This window comes from Lepidochelys olivacea (assembly GCF_965140295.1).
Source record: "Lepidochelys olivacea isolate rLepOli2 genome assembly, chromosome: 12".
Lineage (NCBI taxonomy): Eukaryota > Metazoa > Chordata > Testudines > Cheloniidae > Lepidochelys > Lepidochelys olivacea.
This window is the reverse complement of record NC_140422.1, coordinates 20,504,222-20,522,018: the sequence shown is the minus strand read 5'-3', so window position 1 is coordinate 20,522,018 and position 17,797 is coordinate 20,504,222. Positions and strand designations below refer to the sequence as shown.

At 43.2% G+C, this 17,797-nt stretch overlaps 2 protein-coding genes across 6 annotated transcripts in view; one reads left to right on the top strand and one right to left on the bottom strand.

The window, feature by feature from the left end:
• Nucleotides 1-1,387: 1,387 nt before the first annotated feature.
• Nucleotides 1,388-16,621, bottom strand: CCNE1 (cyclin E1). 4 transcript variants are annotated; one of them, XM_084644191.1, is made up of 12 exons: nt 16,356-16,621; nt 15,988-16,037; nt 15,764-15,854; nt 15,384-15,452; nt 8,591-8,733; nt 8,370-8,505; nt 6,774-6,920; nt 5,117-5,212; nt 4,609-4,743; nt 4,394-4,505; nt 4,155-4,312; nt 1,388-2,036 (listed from the first exon to the last, which is right to left on the bottom strand). In XM_084644191.1, the coding sequence occupies exons 2-12, from the start codon at nt 15,999-16,001 to the stop codon at nt 1,914-1,916; spliced, it is 1,224 nt and encodes a 407-aa protein (XP_084500317.1). In that variant the 5' UTR covers nt 16,002-16,037; nt 16,356-16,621; the 3' UTR covers nt 1,388-1,913. The 4 variants fall into 4 exon arrangements, with proteins under 4 accessions (XP_084500317.1, XP_084500319.1, XP_084500318.1 ...); XM_084644193.1 differs by lacking the exon at nt 15,384-15,452; XM_084644192.1 differs by lacking the exon at nt 16,356-16,621 and having other exon boundaries at nt 15,988-16,289.
• An 87-nt stretch (nt 16,622-16,708) lies between these two features.
• Nucleotides 16,709-17,797, top strand: part of LOC311528984 (uncharacterized protein F13E9.13, mitochondrial-like) — a 42,436-nt gene continuing 41,347 nt past the window's right edge. Inside the window, exons 1-2 of one of the 2 annotated variants that reach the window (XM_084644549.1) lie at nt 16,748-16,875; nt 17,174-17,249. In XM_084644549.1, coding sequence (XP_084500675.1) covers nt 17,177-17,249 — 73 coding nt within the window. In that variant the 5' untranslated portion in view covers nt 16,748-16,875; nt 17,174-17,176. Of the gene's footprint in view, nt 16,876-17,173; nt 17,250-17,797 lie in introns of both variants that reach the window. The other variant, XM_084644550.1, reaches the window with a different exon arrangement.

Genomic DNA, 17,797 nt, shown 5'->3' with positions numbered 1-17,797 from the left:
TAGCATAGGGAAAATTCACAAGATAAAATGAAAAATAATCTAATGCATTTCCTTGCTATTACTTACAATTTCTGTAATTTTAGATGTATCTTTTTAGGAGAAGTTTTTTTCCTGCTTGGTCTCTCTTTGTCCTGAGAGAGAGCACACCACAAAGAGAGCACAAACAAAAACTCCCCACCCCAGAGTTGAAAGTATCTTCTTTCCCTATTAGACTTTCTGGTCAGGTGCCAAATCAGATTAAACAAACTGATTAACCCCTTACAAGTAAGAGATTCTGTACCTCTGGCCAGGAGGGATTTCTGTTACTGCATACATAGAGGTTGTTACCCTTCCTTTATATTTATGACACAGTCAAATGGGGGTTTTGTATATGGTGGTCATTATTTAATACTGAAGCTTTTATAGAAAGCATTAGAAATAATGACTGGAAGGTTTGCATTAAAAACTGATTTCTCATCAATTACAAGGTAAGAATTCTGAAATACTTTTGTTCAGGTTTTAAATGAGTGTGAGGATATTTAAGAGTAGTACTAAGCTACATGCATTTTCACTACTCATGAGTATTTCTAACATTCCTTCCAATAAGGTCCAGGCCTCACTGTCAGTCATATCTCTGCCAGAAGTAAGAACTTCAAGTTGGTAGCTGCCAAATTGTTCAGTTGACATTTACACTTGTTCCTTTAACAACCAATTTACAACCTTTCAGAGAAGGATCTTTCAAGAGACCGAACAGCATCATGAAGATAAAAATGAATTGTTTAACCATAAGCAGCATTATTTAACACTTGATCAAGACTATGCTTTTTTCAATGTATTAGGGCTTTAGATTGTGTCAGATTCCCTCCCACCCAACACGCTAAATTACTTCCAAACACCAGAGTTACCAGCAAGCTTTAGTTTGGACACCAGGAAGTTAATGAAAACCCCAAACAACTTGTATTCCATTCCTCAGTTTCATGCTGCTTCTGCGTAGTTTATGGGAAACTAGCATGAGTAATGCTGAAAGCCTCCCAGAATTTTCAGCATTACATTTGCAGTAGAAACTGCTCACTGACATTTTGAAAAACAAGTGCCAGGACGAACTGAAAAGCTGGTTTACATCTCCTCCTCCCTGCAATATGTGGAGGCGGAATATCAGTTTCCAGAAGTAGTCATTCAAAATATTTGAGAAAAAAAATACACAGTATGAATAGTCCCTGTTTTCAGTTGCATTCACAGCTTCATTCTCTGGATGTTCACATTTCTGTATCCAAGAAGAGACTTAGTTCGCAGGGAAGCAGTTGGTGGTAACAGAAGATATCCTTACTTTCTTAATTCCCCCATGTTTTCTGCTTCAAAACAGCTACCTTTACCACACGGATACAACAAATACACATAAAACCAGCTGTCTTGGACAGCATTTTTATTTAAAAATTGATATACAGAGACATAGCAGCATTTACGTAAAGGGTTTTTAAAAAGTCATCAAGTTGTAAGCCAATAGCTTGTAAAGAGGCTCTAAAATGTAGTCGTCCACAGCATTCTCAAACCCATTTGCCCCCACAAGGTGAAATGACCCCGGGATATCCAAAGACAGACACACAGACACACACACAGTTGCAGGTTTTAACTTCAAGCCTTTTTTTTTGAACAGTTGGTCACATCAAGTATTACCTTCCTTAGCAGCATTTGGAGCACTCTTCGGCGTTCTTTTAAGTGGCTGGTGTACTTGATCCATTTATTTAAAATATCAATAGTTAATAAAAACTTTTTCATATAGAAGATTCTTCTGTCACAAAAAAATGCAAGTTTCTTTTTTAGAATCCATAAAAGCTTATGAACTTCACTGGCAGCATTTCCATAATGGAGCAGGATTCAGAACCAGCAAAAACAGGCACTTCAGCTAAATTGTCTCTGATGTAGACAGTTTGCAGTCATATCAGCTTCAGCCCAGTGGACTGTTTCTTACTACTCTGTGGTGGTGTGAGGACACCACTGGGTAAAGGAGAAGTCCTATTTTGCTCAGCCAACATGGCCTGATTTGCTTGAGCTTTGTCCTGAACAAGTAAAAAAAGGTAATATTTAAGTTAGCGTGTTACAAAATCAGCTTTGATATTCCAGCCATGCATATTAATAAAAGAGGCAAAAGACTTGAGGTATTACTTAAATGCCCATTATTTTTCCAAAGCTATCATTCACACATTTAAACCTCTCTAGTTTGTTTTCACCAACTTATTATCAATTTAAAAATTCTTACACCATAGCACTGAAGTTGCTTCAAAGCTAAGACTGCCTCTGAAAAACCAACTGATAGCAGAATAAGTCTGAGAGTAACGCAGCAGCGCTAATTCTTCAATTTAGGTAATTTTCCAGTGTGCAGCTTTGCCTTAAAAGTATTATCAACGTGAGTCCAGAGTGCAATTTGGCAGGTTCCTATTGAGACCTACCAAACAACTTTACTGTAATCAGATGTATTATATTGCTAGTCAGACACTGTAAATCATGATAGATCTAAGTTAGCAGCATTTTGAATTCCCTTAACCACTATTAGATATAGACCTTACAAGTGTGTAAGAAAGCAGAATTTCAGTTGCTACTAAGCTTTAGAGGTGTTTTTATAATCTACTATATTTTAATCAAAACCTTTTTAATATAAAAGAATTAGTGAATAAAAAGTTAACTCCAGTTTATAATACAGCTGTAATTGCATCAAGCAAATATATTCTGACATTTATTATATATTATAATTGCTTAAAACATTATTGCTTGACTTATTCAACTAGTCAACTGCCAGCAAACCTTGGGATATTGATCTTACTGGCCTATAGTGAGAATTTAGTCACTGGCGGAGAAAGAAAAGAAAAAGAGAAAGAAAGCATTGAAAAATAAATCAAAAGCAGTCATCCAAATTGGGAACGTGTTTTCTTTCCTAAAATTAGACTATTCTATCTTTCCAAACATAATGGGGAAGCTCTATGTTCTATAATCCTTATGGAAAAAATAAGCCCAGTATGCAACACCTGAAGCATCCCAAAGCTGATACCAAGTTAGGGGAAAACCAAATTAGAGGAGGTTTTGTTTCTTTCTTTGACAAGTATTTGCAAGACGGTAGTATGTTTCTGACATAACATATACAAATTACTTTCAAGTGCTCTGTGTATTACGCCATCACCAAGAGCCCACAATCTGAAGAGTGGCCCTTTTGTGCGAGGCACAGCACAAAATATGACAGTCTCTGCCCAAAGGAACTTGCAATTTAAGCTCAAAGTTTGTCATCAGCTGCACTCTTAAGTCCTTCAGTATATACTGGGTATCACTTTTTAAAGGCATTTAGTTTCTGAATTTGCTCTATCGCAGAGGTGGGCAAACTATGGCCTGCGGGCCACTCCTGCCTGGCCCCTGAGCCCTTGGCTCAGGAGGCGAGCCCCTGGCTCCTCCCCTGCTGTTTCCCCTCCTCCTGCAACTTTAGCTCACTGCGCCGCCGGTGCAATGCTCTGGGCGACGAGGTCCTGGGGCAGTGCAGCTGCAGAGCCCGGCCTGACCCAGTGCTCTCACTGCACGGTGGTGTGGCTGGCTCCAGCCGGGCGGCGGGGCTGTAGTGCTGCCAGCCACCGGTGCTCCAGGCAGCGAGGTAAGGGGGCAGGGAGCAGGGGGACTGGAGAGAGGGCAGGGGAGTTTGGGGTGGTGGTCAAGGGGCGGGGGTGTGGACAGAGGTCAGGGTGGTCAGAGGGCAGGGAAAAGGGGGGTTGAATGGGGGCAGAGGTTTCGGGAGGCGGGCAGTCAGGAAGGAGGGAGGCGGGCAGTCAGGGGACAGGGAGAAGGGGCGGTTGAATGGGGCAGGGGTCCCGGGGGGCAGTCAGGAATGAGAGGAGGTGTTGGATGGGGTGGCAGGGGGCAGGTAGGGGACAGGGAGCATGGGAGGTGAATGGGGCAGAAGTCCCAGGGGGGTGGGGGCACACCTGGCTGTTTGAGGAGGCACAGCCTCCCCTAACCAGCCCTCCATACAATTTCCAAAACCTGATGCGGCCCTCAGGCCAAAAAGTTTGCCCACCCTGCTCTATCAGGTCACAAATTTTAAAAAAGCCTTGAAATTCCTATACTCTGCAAGAGAATATATAGTTTTTGCCTCTAGAGATTACATAAAGTGAAGATTTTTTTTAAAAAAAAAAACATACCAGCAAATCCAAGCTGTTTATATGTGTTTGTATATTGTGCAAATCTTCAGAAGCTATGCCTCTGAAGTGCTTGAGTTTGGAGCTTCCTGCTTCCCTGATAGCGATAGCAAATGGAACCATCCATTTTACACACTCTTCTATATCATACCAGTCATAACCTGGAAGGTAAAGATACTTATGTGAGCTTTAGGTTAACTTACTTGTCAGACAAATATTTGCGATTAGAAAGCGTTAATTACCCGAAACCTTCTGCATCAGTTCAGATGAGGAGAAGTGGTACAAAGCAGAAGCAGCAAGTACTCCATATGTATATTCCAAGCAGCCAATATCGAGCACACAGAGATCCAAAAGCTACACAGGGAGAAGACAGATTCCTAACATGTGACAATCTCATATTACAAATGAGAAGTCTTAACATGAGATGCATGGAGTTTGGGGATGAAGTCACCCTTACCTCTGCTATCTGTACAAAGATTTGCTGGGGATATTGTGGCAGCAACACCTCATAAAGCTCATTTAGATATGCAACTTGCATGTAAATATTTAGCCACGATACAACTGTCAGTGGATTTAAGTTCCAATTAAGAGCCTAAAAAAGACAGATATAAAATTGACAAAAATGTTATCGAAAATGTTATTAGAATATGCATCTTACTCTTTACATCATTACCTAGTGTTGGTGGGAGACTGCATTCCCATTTATGGTAGCAGTGCAAAGAAAACAATGTTCTTTTTCCCAGTGAAACTGAACTTTCCCAAGCAAAAAAAACCTAACCAAGCCACTTTATCTGTAACATTTGAGAAGTATGCAAATTTCTACATCTTATAAGGCACTAGTTTTAACTACAGGAAAAATATTACTCTACCAGAATATTACAACACTAATTGCAGATCTCTGCTGAAGTTGATCACACCATGTTTTGGTCCTTACAGAAATGTAAACAATACAATTTTATAACTACCTTCATAATGATCAATTCCATGCTGAGGATTTCATCTTCTGCACAAGCTCCATCTGTAACATAAGCAAACTGGTGCAACTTTGGTGGATAGATTTCCTGAAAGATAAAAGATCAAAAATATAAGTCAAGTAGAATGTAGATATTCCACATGTAAAAAAACTGAACATTTCAAGTTGTGTAAAACTAAAATCTCATGTTTCAGAGTAGCAGCCGTATTAGTCTGTATTCGCAAAAAGAAAAGGAGTACTAGTGGCACCTTAGAGACTAACAAATGTATTTGAGCATAAGCTTTCGTGAGCTACAGCTCCACTCCATACGGCTAAATGCAGTGTGGAGCTGTAGCTCACGAAAGCTTATGCTCAAATAAATTGGTTAGTCTCTAAGGTGCCACTAGTACTCCTTTTATTTTTAAAATCTCATGGGAGCCCAAGTGTTTGTTGACTCTCATGAATCATGGCAGTGATAAAAAATGGCTTCCCAAAAAGCAAATTTCTTGTTCATAGTCTTCGTTTTCCATTTTTGATTTATCAGTCCAAGTCCAAAATAGAGTTTGACTGCAAGGGATACAATGCATGTTCTCAGAGCTCATATCAAGATCTTCATGTCAGTTATTCCACCACCTCACAAATTCGCCTCTGTATTCCTACTGCATACATGGAGAGATAACACCTGCATATTCCTAAAAATGTTTATTCAGCCTTTAAAAAAAAAAAACCAAAAAAAAAAAAAAAGTGTGCCACCCCATTTTCTAGGGGCCAGGTTCCAATCTTAGCGGGGGGGGGGGTGTGTGTCTATTTTTGTGTCACATTACAAGAGGATTAGCCCTCTAGAAGAAATATTAGGAACAACACGGCCAATGACCTATTCTAATTTCCCAAATCTAAGATTATAAACCTGGTGCCCAATGCAGATGTGGTATGAGGATGTATCTCTAGAGGTTATGGGATATATTTGGTCTAAATCTGGCTTGTTAAAAGAGGCAGTGGGGAGAGGAAGAAACAGACATTAGCCCCAATTTAGCTTAACAATTTAAATGCTCTTTTAACATATCTGTTTTTTCAGACAAGTTGGCTTCCCCAACCCTTCCACTCAATTGACAGGTATAAACTTTACCTTACTCACACTTAAAATAAATATCTCATGAGGCCTTATGATTTAGAAGCGGAGCAAGGATGTGTGCCAAAGAATACCTCAAAGAATCAAATGCATTCCAGAGATTTCTATTCATCTTCACCTTTAAGAGTTAAAGCCAAGAGAAAGTCACTTATTTTAATAGTTGAGTTATTCAAACAATTGAGGGATAACTCCTGAGTTAGGTCATCTTGTTCCAATGTCAGTTATGTTCTTTATTGGTAGAGTACTTAGAAGTGGTCTCTGTATCCAGCGACCAACCTTAAAACCCAAGGTAACTAACTTCACCTCAGTTTTTGAATTTCCTAGGAGTACAAAGGAATGGCATATTCTGGTGTAACCTTATATAGGGTAAAATGGGCCAGAGGGGAATTGTAGCAAGAGTGGAGTCTTCTTTCTTCCTACAAACTCCTCCAAAAATTCTTTTCCCCTCAATGACTTCCATAAAGCAAAGATGTACCCAGCACAGAAAAGCAGCAAGCATTTCCAAGCCACTTATGTTTAGGTAGAAGCTAAAGACTTTTACCTCAAGCTTTGCAGCTATGAATAAAGATGAAATGCCAATAAGCTGCAACAGTGTTTTTACAACATTTTGTTGTGTTGCCATAAACCGATCAAAGAAATCTTGTGCCAAGTAAAAAGTCTCTCTGTGAAGTTTGTAGACCTCACAAACCTGCAAGAGATAAACAGTAATGCATATTCATAAGGAAAGCAGAGTACATACAAGTCCTTTTAGGTATCAAACCAACTCATGTACCTACAATGGGGGTTTTGTCTCAAGCAGCGTATAACATTTAATAAGACAAATCTAGGGATATTTCATACAGTAGTTTTAATATAAAAAGAGCTGAAATCAAATATGGGGTAAGAAGGGTGGTGTCATGTCCACACTACAGCTGTAAGTTGACCTATGGTAGGTCAACTTACAGCCACCGCAGTGATGTCTTTCCATGGGACATCTGTGACCCTTCAATCCTAATAATTACTGCGGTGGCTGATGCCAGCTGAAGAGGGGCAGCATGAGGGGATGAGAGCCAGGGCTCTCAGCTTCATGCAGCTCTCTGCTCGGTGCCCAGCTGCCCCCCAGGCTCTTCCCTCCCTGCTCCCAGTCAGAAGTGGAAGAGCAGCTATCCAGGCTTCTCGGCTCCTTAAGCAGGGAGCCTTTGGGCAGTAGCCCAACTGGGAGTGGGGAGCCAGAGGAAGCTGGGCTCTAACTGCCTGGCTTTCTTGTCAATTTTCACACAATGTCTGCACAGACACTGCATTGCCTTAACTACACTGCCATGAGAGCGCTTATGTAAGTGGAGTTATGTCAGTGTAGTATGGCACTTACATTGCTGGGACAAGGCTGTAGTGTGTAAAACAAAACAACCAACAAAAAAACCACACACACACACACACACACGGGAAAGCATGCATGTTACAAGACCAGAGCATCAGGTCTTCATTTTCAAAAATATGTAGCCTCCCCACAGTTCGTAACGGAAAAAAAAATTCTCACAAGTTGGTTGTGACTGAGAAGAACTCTTCAGTCTTCTAAGCCAGTAGGTGGCCAACAGGAAGATACTGTGCAACAAGAATGTTTAAAAATAGCATCTTTTCAATTCTAAGATTATCATGTTAGAAACAGTTGCAGATCACATAGTATACGCTGAAACTATTAGAATTATGACACATTAAGCATTACATCAGGGTTCCCAACTTCTCTACACACACCATCACTTCCCCTCCACCATAATTTCATCTTCATTTGTTTTGCTTTAGTCTAGAACACAAAATGCTGAAATAAAACATTTCATGTAAGTTCCAGGCAGAAGTAGGCATTCACATTCACTGAGTATAAGTTTGATAAACTATCCTTATATTAGATATGAAGTTATCAAACTGCACACTTGAAACTTGGAACCATTAAATTCTACATATTTGGTGCCAACACTCTGGTAAAATTTCTTAGATGTGCACTGAGTAAACAAGTTCCACTAATATTCTGGTGCTGTATGCATTATGTAAAGTGCATGAAAATCAGATCATACTAGGTATTTAGAAAAATTCATGTTATTCAGGGCATCTCTATACCTACCTACAGCACACATAAATTGTTAGCAAGAACAGCAAAGCTCACCTCCATCAGCCAGTCTAGAAGAATTGTTCGCATTTTAGGTTGCAAGAGAGGGTGCTTTTGCATATAATGTTTCTCTCTCACATACGTCTGTTCTTTGTTTAGCATGTTTTTCCAAACATCATCTCTATTTGCCCAGCTAAGGAAAAAATATAAACATGTTAAGTATCAACTGTTAAGTGGTGAATGGGACAGACAAAGAAGGGGGAATGAAATACAATTACCCCAGAATTGGTAGCGGTGAAGTTCTAGATGGACTAAGTCTGAGGTGTACAAAATGAGAAAAGCCAATATTAACTGGCTCATCTTTATCTGGTGTGGGAATCAGCATATGGGGACTTTTCTGGACATCCTTATTCCAAGATGGCTATTAAAGGAAAGAAAAAAATGTTGCACTATAACTGGTTTTATAGTTTCTAGGGCTATTAATGCACACAGACTCCACACAAGACACACTAGTTCAGAGAGGTGATCACTCCTGTAGGCAGCTAAAATTCAGAACAAGTTGAAAGGTGCATTTTCACACGAAGAAAGACTTTCAATTGCTGAGCTTAAAACAAGTCATTTACCTTTCATATTTTGGAATTGAAGGGTCACAGATGTCCCACAGAAAGACAAGTGTTCTCTATAAAGAGTTCTGTTGCAATGTTTTGGATAGAAGGAGATTTTGTGTGAAAATACGATTTTTGTCTGGGAGTCGCATCGCTTATTCCCCACCTGAAGTTCGAATCCTTTCGTTTATGGCATCACAATCCCAGCCAGATTCCCTGGCCTGGGCCAGGCACTAATGATCCAATGCCAGCAGACCAAATTCAGTGATGAATGCTGGTCACGTGCCACATGAGGCATGTTGCACATATGCTAAGACGACAATCAAGGATTAGGACTCAGGTGAGGAATAAGCAAATGAGATTCCCAGACAAAGAGGCTGCTTTTGTGCAAAATGTCCTTGGTAATGAACACAGCAGAGAAGGAATGCTGATTTTGTTTTGTCTTTCAAGATTCAGAGGTTATTGACTGCTCATCTTGTGAAGTTGGTTAAGCAGAAAGCTAACATTTTGCTATCACTTCAGATATATGAAAATGACTTTGTATACATTTTATTTGCCCTAGGATGTTCCCTCTTAGAAAAGAACTAAAACTCATAATAGCTAGTCCATTCATATACAGAATAGGTTACTAACAAATCTGCAAATGGTAGACACCTGACATTCCAGCTATTATAACTTGTTATTTATGTATTTGGAACAGAACACAGACCTAATGCTACTTTTCTTTAAAGAAGGCTTATCTTGGCAAACTAAATTTTAAAAAAGCAAGACTTTACTATAAAGTTATCACCCCAGTTCCTAAAGAAAGACAGAACCCATTTTGCTTAGCCCAATGTTCTGAAAGTTCACAAAGAAAGAAAATCCTATCACCATGAATAAACACATTTATTTTTATTCTAACTAAAACTTGGCATTTGACCTAGTACTGGAGGCAGCCATCTTACTGAAAAAGGAATGCAATTTGTATCAGTGGCAGGGTCAAAAAGCTTCAGCAAGTCCTCAACCTGCTTTAAATAGAAAACACTTGTTTTACAAGTTAAAAATAAGAAGACTTATGAATCAGTTCCAAACCTGGGTTTTTAGTCTGCCTTTGTCACAACTAACACTTTCCAGCACTAGATTCAGAATGCTCATAACCACGTTTTGGTTTATTCATAGTGAAAATTGCTTTGTACTATTTGAGCCACTGCCTGAAAAAGCTAGGCAGTTTTCCTCTTCAAAAAGGAGAAATTGTGCATGCAAATCTATCACAGGCATGTGCACAGCTATGTCCAAGATCCCAGTGCGGTTTGTGTTACTATTTAACTGGGGGGAAAGATGTATCATTCAGAGTAAGACGACAGTAGATTCCCTATGAACTGAAAGTTTAAAATGTCACATCAGCACTTAACTTAATTTTTTGTCCTTCCTCTAAGTTACATTTTAGGTACATCTAGTTCTCCAATTACATGGCAGGCATGGACGACGGTCCTTTGAGTGCAGTTAATCAAACAGACTGTGGTTTGGATAAGAGTTAAGGAAGGAGAATTATATACTTTCTGTATAACGTGGCACATGCTTGGCACCTCAGAAAGACAAGGTCCCTGCCCCAGAGAGCTCACAATCTAAACATGTAGACAAAATGAGGGCAAAGGGAAACAACAAAAGGCAATGCAATTCATCAGTGCACTGAAGTACAGCGGGTGTTTTTAAATAAAAAAATAAGTAAAACTCAACAGGATTGGAACGAGAGGACCTCTAAGATTTAAGAGCAAAATGATGTTTAAGAGTGAAATGATAGGTGAGGGGCTAGGTGTGGTCAGAGCAGCAAGCAAGATACATTATCTTAAGAGGCAGCATTTTAAATAGGCTAAAAAGAAGCAAGATGACCATCTAGCAAGCTAGTGAGGAGGAAGAGGTTATAATCATTGAAGTGAGGGATTATTATTGCTTAGATAAGGGTTTTTGCAGGGGAGATGGAGACAGCTACAGATTTTGTGACAGCACCAATTTCAGATGAGGAAATGTATCAAAAAAGTTGTATTACATCAACTGAGTGGATTGTCAAGTTGCCATTTGTGGGGGGGAGGGGGAAATGGGCAAAGGCTTAGGTAGAAAAACTAGTTCAATTTTTGCCAAGCTTAGTTTAGGTTTGCATAAAGTAACTAGTCCCCAAATCCTGGAGCTGCAATCGGCTCCTCTGCAGGGACCCCACCCTTGTATCCAGGATGGCAGGTGCAGCTGAAAATCTTGGCAGTGTAGCAAAGGAAATCCTATGGTTCGTGGGCTCCTCCAAAGGCACTCTGCAATGCTGGAGCAGGAGTGGGATGTAAGCCAAGACCAGGATTCAGCAAGAAAGGGAAGCCAAAGAATCTAGTGTGGAAGAGGAGTGGTTTTATATGTGAGGTCCAAGAAGTTCTTTGGCAAGGCTCAGATACTTCTATGATGGCTGCAGTAAAAAACCTGTATTTTATTTATATGCTGCTATCTATATCAACAGGAAGGAGGAGTTTGAGAACTCAAGAAAGTTAATGGCTTCGCGGTAATAGGACACACACAAAACACAAAAACAAAACAAAAAAACAGCAAAGGCAGATGAAGAATGAAGAAATCTAGCCATGAGTGAACAAGCAGCAATGTACAGCACCAAATAAAGTCTAGACCACGGCTGTATGTAGGAGGTTGACTCAGAACTACTGAGGGAAAGAGGATATAAGAAGCAAAAGGTTGGATGGATCATCAGCATTGAAGCTGAAGTTACCAAACATGAAGGTGGGATCGGAAGAGAAAGAGGGATATAAACTTAGCCCTCCCCAACTCCGCAAAACCCAGCATGTGCTAGCAACTAGTGCCTGAAGCCATGTTAGGAATAATGCTGTTCTCCTGCAATTTGCCTACAGAAAGTGACACAATGTAATTCTAGTTAGTTTCATTCACTGAAGGCACTAGGCCGTGGTTCTCAACCTGCGGGCCCATGGGCCGCTTGTGACCCAATCAACATCCTCAGAGCCATACAGGCAGTATTGGATGTGGCCCACAGTGATAAGTAGGTTGAGAACCACTGCACTAGAGTCAAGTATTATGGCACAGGAAAGATAGACAAGACAGTTCTACCAGCCAGCTTCAAAAAATGAAGAGAAATGTTAAAGAAGTCAGACAAGGGACGGGATCATTGTGATTCATGCTCCAATTCCCAACCCTAAATTTGATAGTAGCCAACGTTATCTTGGTTATAAATTATGTGGACTAAGCTCATCATCCGGGTCTCCCTTTGGTAGGTTGTGTGAAAAAATAATTTCAGTTTAAAGGACCTTTGTTTCACAAAACATCCTGCTAATGTATCAGCACTCATGTTAGTTACGACCAAAATCAGGATGAGAATTGAGAACAGTGCCCGTTATCTTACTTCAAAACCAAATACAAAATTCCTGCAGTACTCAGCTTCCATCAGCCTGATATAACCACCCTTTCATCACATACAGGGTAACATCATCCTAATTAAAAGCTCGGGCCGTACGTTCAACAGAAACAAACTAATGAATTGGGTATTAACATGCCATAAGTGGGATGTGAGAGTGATACTTTATACATGGAGCAAAATGGAGCTTCAACTAGTATACAATAGTTTATTTAATGCAATGTATTTATGTAATGCAGTGTATGTTGCACAGGATTTAAGGCTACTTGCACATTGAAGTTTGCTATGCTATTATTGTGCACCATCTTGCTTTCTCGCTAGCAATCAACAAGCTTGCTCTACTCCTGGTGGAACTGCACACAGTCTCATTAGTGGCCTATGGCAATTTATATCAGAGAATAGCTTGTGTCACACCACATACCAAAGAGCTGCTGCTGTGCAACCAAATGTTAGCTTCATGGATTTGTCAAAGGATAACTGTTATAACAAAGTATCCACAGAATCCTCTCAATGTACAGACTGATACTCAGGTACCTCTTATTTATGAACTACAGAGTTGCAGGGCCTTATCAACACCAAGTGGGTTTACAGAAAGCTAAGTCTTTAATTTACACTTCAGGAATTGGTGCTTTAACTGTATTTCAATACATCAATCATTCATGAAGGAATTGTCCCAGCATCTATTTTAAAAAAATCTAATTCTCATGTTAAGACAGGACTGTAATTCCATTTCTAGTTCTGGAATAAGAAGAGTTACAGTAAGAGCATTTTATGCTAAACATTTCAACTTTCTTTCTACTGCCATTTTGGGGAGAGGGGATAAATATCTGGGTACATGTTATTAGAGCTTATTAGTAAGTAGCTACTGTGTAATATATATTTTAAAAAAAACCTCAAATTGAGGGATGCTTTTTAGGGAGGGTGGAGAAAAGGAATTCTAATGAAGGACAGACAGCTCCCCCTTGTCAAAAGTGAGAAATTAGTTTAATATACTGCATAAAAGGAAGACAGACGGGAAGAAGAGATCCCCTCATTAAATGCTCACCATTTGAGCCCTGCTTAATATGTTGAGTGATAACTAGTATATGTGGTTGCAACAAGCAGAGACCATTCCAAACAATGATGTCCATCTGTTATGTAGCACTTCAGTCTTCAAATTTGCAGTTGCCACTTCTGGTTAGATGCACCGCATTATGCATAAGTAGGGCCCTACCAAATTCACGGTCCATTTTGGTCAATTTCACGGTCATAGGATTTTTAAAAGAATAAATTTAATCATTTCAGCTATTTAAAACTGAAATTCACTGTGTTGTAATTGTAGGGGTCCTGACCCAAAAAGGAGTTGTGGGGGGGTCGCAAGGTTATTATAGGGGGGATTGTACTACTTCTACCTTTACTTCTGCATTGCTGCTGGCAGCAGTGCTCCCTTCAGAGCTTGGCAGCTGGAGAGAGGCGGTTGGTGGGCTGAAGCCTAGCTCTGAGGCAGAGCCACTGCCAGGATGGCACGGTATGGTATTGCCACCCTTACTTCTGCACTGCTGCCTGCAAAGCTAGGCCCTCATTCAGCAGCCACTGCTGTCCGGCCACCCAGCTCTGAAGGCAGTAGCGAAGCAGTAAATGATGGCATGGTATGGGATTGCCACCCTCACTTCTGCATTGCTGCTGGCAGGGTGCTGCCCTCAGAGCTGCGTACCCGGACAACAGCCACCACTCTCTGGCCGCCCTGCTCTGAAGGCAGCACAGAAGTAAGGGTAGCAATACCACAACCCCCCTAAAATAGCCTTGTGCCCCTCCCCCACAACTCCTTTTTGCCTCAAGACCCCCAATATGAGAAACACTGGTCTCCACAGTGAAATCTGTATAGTATAGGATAAAAGCACACAAAAGACCAGATTTCACAGTCCGTGACGTGTTTTTCATGGCTGTGAATTTGGTAGGGCCCTATGCATAAGTAACCCTATTACTGAATGAACAGGGTACTGTATTCCCCACTCATGACTTTTGTAGTTTAAATATCCTCCTACATATGCATTAATTAGCTCAAATCCTAACAAGGAAGAGCATGTATGTATATTCTATTTCTTCATGCCTCAGCCAAATTTAATCTGCACATACCTTAAAGGTGTACAGTGAGTGAAACCTCACAAACTCAGTACACATCTCATATTGTGTATGAAAGTGTGGGGCAGTAACTGATAGCATACCCAAGTTTGTGGAACAAAGGAAGAATGGAAGTGGAATGGAAGAATGGAACAAACAAATGAAGTTTAGAATACTAAGGGTTAAAAATCAAAATTAAGTTATCTTAATATTATCACAGGGAGATTTAGAAAGCTAGCACTGCCTGCTAAGGACATTGTTTCTCCTCCTAATCTCTACCCCTCCTAGGCCAGTTACTGCTGTCTATCTGAACAACCCCTAGTGCCTTTATAGGGATTACTATGCCTTACCTAGAAGCTTCAGTCCCAGCAATGCCACGGAAGTGTACATCCCCTAGTATATAACATAAAATTTCCAAATCCTAACTGTGCACTTTTTGATTTTTTGGCACTCAGAAAACATTCAGTGTCACAGCAACAACAAACCATTAATGGGCTGTAGGAGGAATACAGATGTCCTCTTTTCCACATTCATATTTAAAGTAGGGAGACAGCTGCAAGAGGGTCCAAACTGCCAGTTATATGGAAGTGGATAGGACATGTGTCCTAACTCTCTAATGAAGTAAATGGGGTTCTGTGCGGCTATCTACCCATGCAAAATTAAGGCCTTAATACATGAAGCCCATGCAAACCAGGATATTTAGTCATGCTATAGTAATACCACAAGAATTCGGACAGACCTCATCTGTTTTATGAGAATGTTAAAGATCCCATGTCACCTTGTGTAAATTGGAAGGGGGTTTCTCTTAGTGTCCCTGGACAAAAGTCTCCCCTCCCCCATTACCATGCAGCATGCTAGTGGTGATGTAGGTACAGAGTTGATGAAATGCTCTACATTCCAAGAAAACTATATAAATTAAAAAAATTACAGTAGTATCAGTAACTATGTATCCACAGCCAAATCAATTACCTGGCTTTCATATTGCTTTTTCTTGTTCATTTCCATTTTAGCAATTTCTTCATCAGGATCCTGTAAGAACTACAGGGGGGGGGGGGGGGAGAAAAGAGAGCCATGTGCTAACAAGAATACAGACTCCAGGCCAAACTCTGCCACTCTGAATCATACTGGTGTAAATCCAGTTGTTGCTCCGGGCACATTACGCCCGTGTGACAGAGCACAGCACTTGACCCAGTTAGTGTACACTCCAAATGCCACATGGACATTCACAATCCAGCAAGGGCAACAGAGGCCATGGTCCAAACAGTTCAGCAAAGAGAATCCACATTTACACTGGAATGACAGAGCAGGACTTAGCCCTAGAGGATCAAAGTGAGCCATTTTGTACTTACAGTGGCCACATCAGCTTTCCTCTTTCGGGCTCGCATGGCAAGATCAGCAGCACCCTCACCCTTGGGGGGAACCTTCTCATCCACGTAGTCACTGCCAAGAAAGAGAGATACAGGGCCATAAACCCCTCGAGGGAGTCTCCTCTGGGATCTGCCTAATGGAGATCGTGGCCTACCCCACCTCCACCCCCCACACGCCCTGCAGGGGGCTGGGGAGAGAGACTCACCTCTCCTTGCGCATGGTGCCTGGATGGGACGGGGTGAGGCTGGCTCCGACCTTAGGAGGAGGGAAAGGCAGAGGGTTAGGGGGGGCAGGTCACTGCCTCACAAAGGCGAAGGCGGCAGCAGCTGCAGCTCCCCAGCCCCACAAAGGGCTCCGGACGCGCGGGCGGCGGTGGCCCTCATCGCCGGGCGGGGGGACCCGAGCGGAGTCCGCCGGGGTCGGATGCGGGGTGCATTGGGGGGGGGGGTCGGATAGGGCCGGGACCTCCCCACCTCCCCCTCGCCTGCCCCCTCACTGGGGCACCTCCAGGAAATGGCCGAGGGGGAGCCCCGGGCACAGGCACCCGACCCTCGCCGCCCGCCCCCGCCTTACCCCGGGGAGAGGGTGCCCTGTGCGAGGCGCTGCCCGGCGGCTGCGGACGGGGCGCGGGGCAGGGCGGGCGGGGAGCGAGGCGCGGGCGGGCTCCGCTGGGCGCCTCCTGCCTCACAGCGCGGTCGCTCCCGTCCCTGCGCAGAGAGCGGCCCCGGCCGAGCGGGACATTTAAATGAGAGGGCGCGGGGCCTCCTCCCTGCCCGGGAGCCGCACACGTGGCCCCGCGCGGGGCCCCGCCGGGAGCCGGCCGGGGCGGGGCGGGGTCTGCGCGGGGAGGCGGCGGGGCGCAGGGGGCTGGGCCCGGGGGCAGGAGGGGAGGCGCGGGGGCCCAGGCTGCGCGGCCACCCGGCTCGGCAGGCAGCCGGCTCGGGCGGGGCCTGCGGGCGCGGGGGCGGAGCCGGCGGCCCCGACGCGGAAGCGGGAGGAAGCAGCGTGGCTTCCCCTGGATGTAAACACGGCGGCGGGGCCGGGCCAGGCCGAGGGGTCGCGCCGCGGGGCTTCTCCGAGAGGCCCTGCCCAGGTAACGGGGAGCGGCCGGGCCGGGCCGGGGCAGGGCTGAGGGCCGGACGCTCCCTGCGTTGCGAGGGGAAGAGCCCGGGGGGAACTGCCTGGGGCGCCCGCCTGTGTGGGCTTTGCCTGCCCTGGGTCAGGACAACCCGACTTTCCACTTTAAATCGCACCTCTTCCCTTCCCCTGGATTGCCGCCGTCACACGGGGCTGTACCGCTCAGTAGTGAACCACAGGAGCGTTCAGAACTCCCCCCCCCCCCGGGGCTGACTGACTGACTGACTGACACCCCCCTGTCTGTTTTCCCATAGGTCATGAAGTTTCTGAAGCTCTTTGGGCGATTAAAATCAGTTGTCATTGGGATGGTGCATGTGGGGGCATTACCAGGTAAAAAAGAGGTTTTATACTGATTGCAGCTCAGATAAGCCTGTGTCCAGTGAGTCTGATTTAATACCCCACTGACCCATGTTTGCTATTTCTTAACATCCAACAAGGCACAGAAGAGAAGTGGGGTGGAGCTAGCATATTGACATTCTTCCACGTTGTCCAGCTTGCTGCCTCTTGCCTACCTCCATATGTCTGTAATCTAGCAAGGTAGAAATGCACTATGCACCATATGATCACAACATAGCAGGTGCTGTTATGTGTAACCAGATCCAGCCTTTGCGTAGGAGTGCGCTCCATGGACTTTACTTAAGTTGCACAAGTTTGTTGGCTGGATTTGCTCTGCTGTCCAGAACGTTAGAGAGTAACAGCCGTGTTAGTCTGTATTCGCAAAAAGAAAAGGAGTACTTGTGGCACCTTAGAGACTAACCAATTTATTAGAGCATAAGCTTTCGTGAGCTACAGCTCACTTCCTCAGATGCAACTGAGGAAGTGAGCTGTAGCTCACGAAAGCTTATGCTCTAATAAATTGGTTAGTCTCTAAGGTGCCA